This window comes from Anastrepha ludens, chromosome 3, assembly GCF_028408465.1.
Source record: "Anastrepha ludens isolate Willacy chromosome 3, idAnaLude1.1, whole genome shotgun sequence".
NCBI classification, from domain to species: domain Eukaryota; kingdom Metazoa; phylum Arthropoda; class Insecta; order Diptera; family Tephritidae; genus Anastrepha; species Anastrepha ludens.
Window position 1 is genome coordinate 130560368 of NC_071499.1, and position 7054 is coordinate 130567421.

A 7054-nucleotide genomic window follows, 5' to 3' on the forward strand; every position below is an offset into this window, starting at 1 on the left:
AGGTGCGTACTCGTACATATGCAGATTAATTACGACTCCCAACCATGACTTTTTATTAACTCGCTAACCGAGTTTTATGGCAAGGATAATTATTTTGCTAGAAAGTGGACACTTTTGGGAATACACTTTTGGGTATTTCTGCTCAAAAAAACAAAAATAATGACAACTTTTCACATTGCGGGGCATGCACCGACTGACGAGCTCAGAGAAGAAGGCTTATTTATATCGAATTCCAATAAACAAGCAATTTACCGTTAATATATGCGCGCGGTTTCCGATTTCCCCGCATCTGCTTTGCATTTTCAATACACTTTTTCACACACTCCTCTACGCACATATTGGCCTTGCCACATTCCATCACATAAAAGACAAAATTACACCGTGCAGTGAGGCGTACGAGCAACATTGCCGCTTAATTAAATATATGCAAACTATGAGACGCAGAGCGCACGACAGGAGCTACCAAAAGGTATATACTTATACGTGTCTATGTATGTAAGGGTATACATATATACATGTGTGCGTGCATGTTTAATTTAATGCGCTCCACGGCAAGCGCTTCTGTGCGTTTGTATGCGTAGTGAAGCGCATCAAATTATGGGTAGATGAGGCTTTTGTGTTGTTTATTGTCTCAGTTGATGAGGCTACAAAGGTAACGAAGGCTACTGGGGTGCTACGGAGGTAATTTTGCCTGCACCGCACTGTTCTATTATGTGTTGTGTTGTGCTGTGATGAGCTTTTTAGTTTTTGTTTTGCTAATTGGTGCGCGCGGACTTTGCGGTAATAAACAATGTCAACAATGAAGGTTGACAGGCAACAAAACAGACTGGCAGGTAAATGAGGGAAGAGGTGGGCAGATGGACACAGAAAAGCAGGCAGCATATATGTGAGTAGGAAAATGTGTGTGAGTGAATGAGGAAGCGAAATAGTTGGATGAAGGAGATTGAAGGGTACTGAAAGATGCATTTATGGGTAAGATATTAAAAGTGAAAGAAAGCATAAAGCACACGACTGACAGCAATAAATTAAAGGTTGTTCTAATAAAGTATAATTACTTGGGTACAAAATATTTGAAAGAAATAAATAAGCATTTATTTAAAAGGGATTGTTTCCAATTCTAAAAGAGCAATAAGAATCTACACTCAGTTCTACATGCGAAAAATGTGAAGAAAGACAAGCCATGCAATGAAGTTTCCACAAAAGGCGTGATTGGTGAGCTACAGCATTGCCTGAGTGCTTTAGAAGTTTATAGTGCCACCGCACAGATTTTTAGAAAGTATTGCTTCTGCAGCTGCTGGTCATAAAAGTCACTAAAAATCATTATAAGGCACAACAAGAGCGATATTACAAAGTGAGGTGGCTTTGTTGCCCGCTTTTGCGATAAGTCTGGGTAGAACGGCGCTGCACGCTCGGTCCAACGGTAAAAGAAATCGAGTCAAGCTACAAGATGTTACTGGCGACCTGTGTCTGATTTAAGGATTAAAGGATTACTAAAAGAAAAGTTGATTAATAATTTGTGCAGGTCGCTAAGCGGCGCTGAGTGAGTGCCCTGCTATGACGCCTTTCAACAAAAAGCTCGATATATATACACGTATAAGTATACACAGAGGTTTATAAACTATACGTGCATTTTAATTGAAACTCTTCTCTTCCACAAACTCTTCGCTTTCCATTCCAATGTTGCTGAATAGTTTTTGTTTTGCAAGCATTTTGCTTATGGCCAACAACTATGCTATTTTGCCAACAGGTTTAATCCTTCTAGCATGTAAGAATTAAATAAATGCCCACGTTATAGCATTGCTAAAAATAACAGTAAAAGAAACAACAACGTTTCGTTGATTTCATGAAATAAATTAAATGGCAGTGAAATGTCACGCAAACGCCACGATGGGTCAGCGTACATACACAAGTAGAAATGGAAGTTGAGGAAGACAGAGAAGCTGACAAATGCGTAATGGGAACAGGATATGAGAACAAGACAACGAGGAAGCTACGAAGAAGAGCATGAAAAAATAATTTTACGATGACTGCAGGGCATGAAAAAATGTTAAACTTGAAACAACTGAGGGGGATATGAGTGCCAACTGTGACCAACAATGCCATGGCGTGGAAGTTACTTAAAAAAAGAGAGTTGTGTGTAAGAGAATTGCACAAATACTCAATTGCTGTAGATGTGAAAAATGTGCAAAAATGTATACATTTTCGGCACAAACTAAAATCAAACTAAGTGAACGCTGAAACTTTGTAATGGGCGCGCGTCCACAGCTACTTAATAATATGCGCAGCACGCCCACAGCGCATACATAAAAACATGCGTGCATGTATGTACGTAAAAGGAGTGGAAAGCACAGTAAATGGATGGGTAGGGGAACGGGAGTCACACACAGCAATGCTAAATGCCTTTAAGAAAACTCCTCTTTGCCCGCCTATCAGGCTAGCATAAGTGACGCCCGACGTCACTGCTATTAATATAAGGGTGTGGAAGTATTAGAGCCCTTGGTCTCTCTTCCTGCAAGGGAAAATACGAAAAAGTCTTATGAGATAAATTTCTTGTTTATAGCTAATACATGTTCCTACGATGTGAGCTAGTTTTTTAGGAACTAGTTGATAACTAGTTTAACTACCTTAGGCTTTCTTTATAGAATAAAAATACGGCATGAAGTGTACGCGGAATGAATTAGAATCTCGCACAACAAAGTCTGTTGCCGACATAGACATTCATATATTGATATACTGATTCAAAACTATTGAAAAATATCTGTATGTGAAACTAATGCAAGTAGTCGAGTTAAATCGGACTTCCCTCAATGCAACAAGCTCATGTACTAGTTACAGTTCCGATTTCAATAGAAGTGTAGCTATGCGGAAGCAAAGTAGTTCCTTGCAAAAACTCCTACTGAGACTCGTACTCCTTCTGCCACCCTAAAACATCACGTCTTTGGTCTCCCTGCACCACCAATTGCAGTTGCATGAAAAATTGCACAGAAAGGACGGTTCGGACGGAATTTGTTTGAAAAATTTGCCGGCGTCGAACATATTATGTACATATATGTGTATAGTGTATGTGTGAGTGCACAGGGCGTTCGCTATAATTTTTTCAAAATCTCTAGAAAGCCAATCATGCAGCCAAATAGTCAAATGTATAAGTGTAAAATGAAATTACTTTTTGGTTAAGGCTTCTTGGCAATCGATAAGTGGCTTAAGGATGAGTATTAGCATGGATTTGCTTTCTTGGCTATGAGAAGAAGGTAGCGCGCTGACAAATAAAATGCAAATAGCAAATATGCATGTATAAAAATGGAAAATATCACGAAAAGTTCATGGAAGATTATAATTCTAGTTTTGTTGCTTTTTTTGCACGCTTTGGCATTTGACCCAATTCGTAGGTCTCTCATTACCGCACAGTGCCTGTCGAATGCACTTTTACTACAGCTTTTTATACTTTTGCTACATCAATGGAGTTTGGTAGTCAATACACCTTTTTCTGCTTCCTTTTATTTTTCTTCTTCTTGCTTTATACTTGAAATATCTCCACCGCGATTCTCCACTTAAATCCATATTTTAACAGAAGAAGCTTAAAACTTCTCTCACGCGCGAAAACAATTTTCTCTTTCACGATTTTCTTGCTTTCCACTTACCTTTTTGCAGTAGTCCAGTAAATCCATTTTGTCGCGCAGGCACGTGGCGCCCGATGTCTTCTTGTTTAAATCCGTTACCCAGCGTCCCTCTTCGGAAAGATATTGCGGCTGAAATACTTGGCCGGCTTCGCAGAGCACCGCGATTTGTGGTTCCCAACGCGGTGAGGCGGCCTGAGACGGAAAAGAAAATTGAAAGAAGTGACTAGTGAGGAAAAATTTTGAAATACAAATTTTAAATTTAGCGAAGTAATTCAAAAATATAGCACTAGAAGAGAATAAAATGGTGGTTTGTGCATCCATCATAAGATTTTTTGTGCCCTATTATTCATCTATTAGTAGCAGAAAGGTGGATGGTTCCATGTGTAGAAGTCCATGCAAGTGGGGAAAGTTACTGATCGCCATTCACTTGGGAGTGGCCAGGTGATTCTTCTACATATAGTTCAAGCAGCTCACAACGTCCGGGATTAGCCCACGTATCCTCTGGGTAGCTTCCGAACACCCGTTCGGGAGTGAGCTAACGTGAGAAGGCGAAGCATTACAGGATAGCTGGTTGTGCGCTGGGTTTGGGACCCGCCACTTAAAAACCCCCCAATGAAAAGAACTGCAAAGCCCCTACGTACCGCCGCCAAAGAAGAAATCGGATACCGGGGAGCCCGAAAAAACAGTTGGTACGACGAGGAATGTCATGCTGCCGCTGAAAGAAAGGATGCCGCCTATAGAGCCACGCTGCGATCGGGCGTAACGCGAGCCATGTGAGAAGCTAAAAACGGAAGAGCGACGTATTATCCGAAAGAAGGAACGAGAGGCCGAAATACGTGAGTGCGAAGAGTTAGAGATGCTGGCCAACAGGAACAACGCCCAAAAATTCTACCAGAAAGTTCGGCGGCTTACAGAAGGTTTTAAGACCGGGGCGTTTTCCTGTAAGAACAAAGACGGCGAACTGGTGACTGACATACAGCACAATCTTAAATTATGGAGGGAACACTTCTCGAACCTATTAAACAGTGACAGCTGCGCATGTCACAGAGAATGTGAAGATCCCGATACCCCAATCGTTGACGACGGAATTGTCGTTCCGCTACCCGATCATGACGAGGTGAGAATAGCAATATCACGGCTAAAGAACAACAAAGCCGCGGGCGACAACGGACTGCCGGCTGAGCTATTCAAACATGGCGGCGAGGAGCTGGTAAGGTGCATGCATCAGCTTCTATGCAAAATATGGTCGGACGAAAGCATGCCTGCCGATTGAAATTTAAGTGTGCTCTGCCCAATCCATAAGAAGGGTGATCCTGCAATCTGTGCCAATTACCGCGGGATTAGTCTTCTAAATATCGCCTATAAGGTTCTAGCGAGCGTATTGTGTGAAAGGCTGAAGCCCACCGTCAACCAACTGATTGGACCTTATCAGTGTGGCTTTAGACCTGGAAAGTCTACCATCGACCAAATATTTACAATACGCCAAATCTAGGAAAAGGCCCACGAAAAAAGAATCGACACACACCATCTTTTCGTCGATTTCAAAGCTGCATTCGACAGTACGGAAAGGAGTTATCTGTATGTCGCGATGTCTGAATTTGGTATCCCCACAAAACTAAAACGGCTATGTAAGATGACGTTGCTCAACACCAGCAGCGCCGTCAGAATTGGGAAGAACCTCTCCGAGCAGTTTGATACCAAACGAGGTTTCAGACAGGGTGACTCGCTGTCGTGTGACTTCTTTAACCTGATGTTGGAGAGTATCGAACGAGCCGCAGAACTTAATCGCTCAGGCACAATATTTTATAAGAGCGTACAATTGTAGGCGTATGCCGATGATATCGATATCATCGGCCTTAACAACCGCGCTGTTAGTTCTGCCTTCTCCAAACTGGATAAAGAGGCAAAGCGAATGGGTTTGGTGGTGAACGAGGACAAAACGAAGTACCTCCTGTCTTCAAACAAACAGTCGGCGCACTCGCGTATCGGTACCAACGTCATTGTAGACAGTTACATTTTCGAGGTTGTAAAAGACTTCGTTTATTTAGGAAACAGCATTAACACCGATAACAATGTCAGCCTTGAAATCCAACGTAGAATCTCTCTTGCCAACAAGTGCTACTTTGGACTAAGTAGGCAACTGAGCAGTAAAGTCCTCTCTCGACGAACAAAACTAACACTCTACAAGACTCTCATCATGCCCGTTCTAACGTATGGCGCAGAAGCTTGGACGATGTCAACATCCGATGAAGCGACGCTTGGAGTGTTCGAGAGAAAGATTCTGCGTAAGATTTTTGGACCTTTGCACGTTGGCAACGGCGAATATCGCAGACGATGGAACGATGATCTGTATGAGCTTTACGACGACATAGACATAGCGCAGCGAATAAAGATCCAGCGGCTTCGTTGGCTGGGTCATGTCGTCCGAATGGATACAAACGCTCCGGCTTTGAAAGTATTCGATGCGGTACCAGCTGGTGGTAGCAGAGGAAGAGGAAGGCCTCCTCTGCGTTGGAAAGATCAGGTGGAGAAGGACTTGGCTTCACTTGGTGTGTCCAACTGGCGCCGGTTATCACGAGAAAGAAACCACTGGGGCGCTTTGTTAAACTCGGCCAAAATCGCGTAAGCGGTTATCGCGCCAATTAAGAAGAAGAAGTAACAGAAAAGTAGCAGTACCTGGAAGCAATAGCAAGTTTTATTTATTTCATTTTTTGTTCCTTATTTTTTATTATTTTTACTACTTTATATTTAATTTATTTCTTTTTATTACTTATACTTTATAGAATCTACTTCAGTTTTACCCAATTTGAATTAAGGTCTTGCTATGTCCCAATTTAACGCTTAAAGCTCGCAAAAAGTAATTTTCCTTAAATTTATTTTTCTTTACTGCTCCCTTCTTTTCGCTATTGCCCTGCGTATACCTCGTTACTGCCACTATTTTCTGCTGCTGTAGCGGCAGCAGCTTTGCCACTCACGCTCCAATTCGAAATCAACATCAATCATACGCCCCGTTGTCCAGCGCTCGAGTGTGGCACATTTGTCGCACACTTTAACAGCTAAAGCTAATATTTAATGTTCACTTTAATAAGCAGAAAAGCCAATTTCGAAACGTAGTAACCTAATTTATATGCCCAGCAGAGTATCTCGCCTTCTTTACTTTCTTACTTCACTTCACTTTGAATTTATTTCTACAGCTGGCTGATTTTGCTCGAGCAAGGAGCATTTTTAATTTCGTGAGCTAATTTTTTTCTCGTATATTATTTTATATTTTATTTCTGTGCCCACTTATGGATTGCTTTTGAAATGAAATTTTTTCTTGGAATAAACTTTAAAATTTAATAATTTCAGTTTCAGTAAATTTATTCACATAGATGGTTGCAAATTGGTAAGACCCTCCATAGAGTATTGGTGTAATTTTTTTATGTGACCTTAATTGA

General features: G+C 41.4%; 1 protein-coding gene across 1 annotated transcript in view; it reads right to left on the reverse strand.

Annotated features, from left to right (window-relative positions):
• The window catches only part of LOC128857743 (amyloid-beta-like protein), a 66719-nt gene extending 60106 nt beyond the window's left edge, over positions 1 to 6613 (reverse strand). The window contains exons 1-2 of the mRNA XM_054093487.1: positions 6539 to 6613; positions 3639 to 3809 (exon numbers count right to left, since the gene is read on the reverse strand). Coding sequence (XP_053949462.1) covers positions 3639 to 3809; positions 6539 to 6613 — 246 coding nt within the window. The remainder of the gene's footprint in view (positions 1 to 3638; positions 3810 to 6538) is intronic.
• Positions 6614 to 7054: the final 441 nt, after the last annotated feature.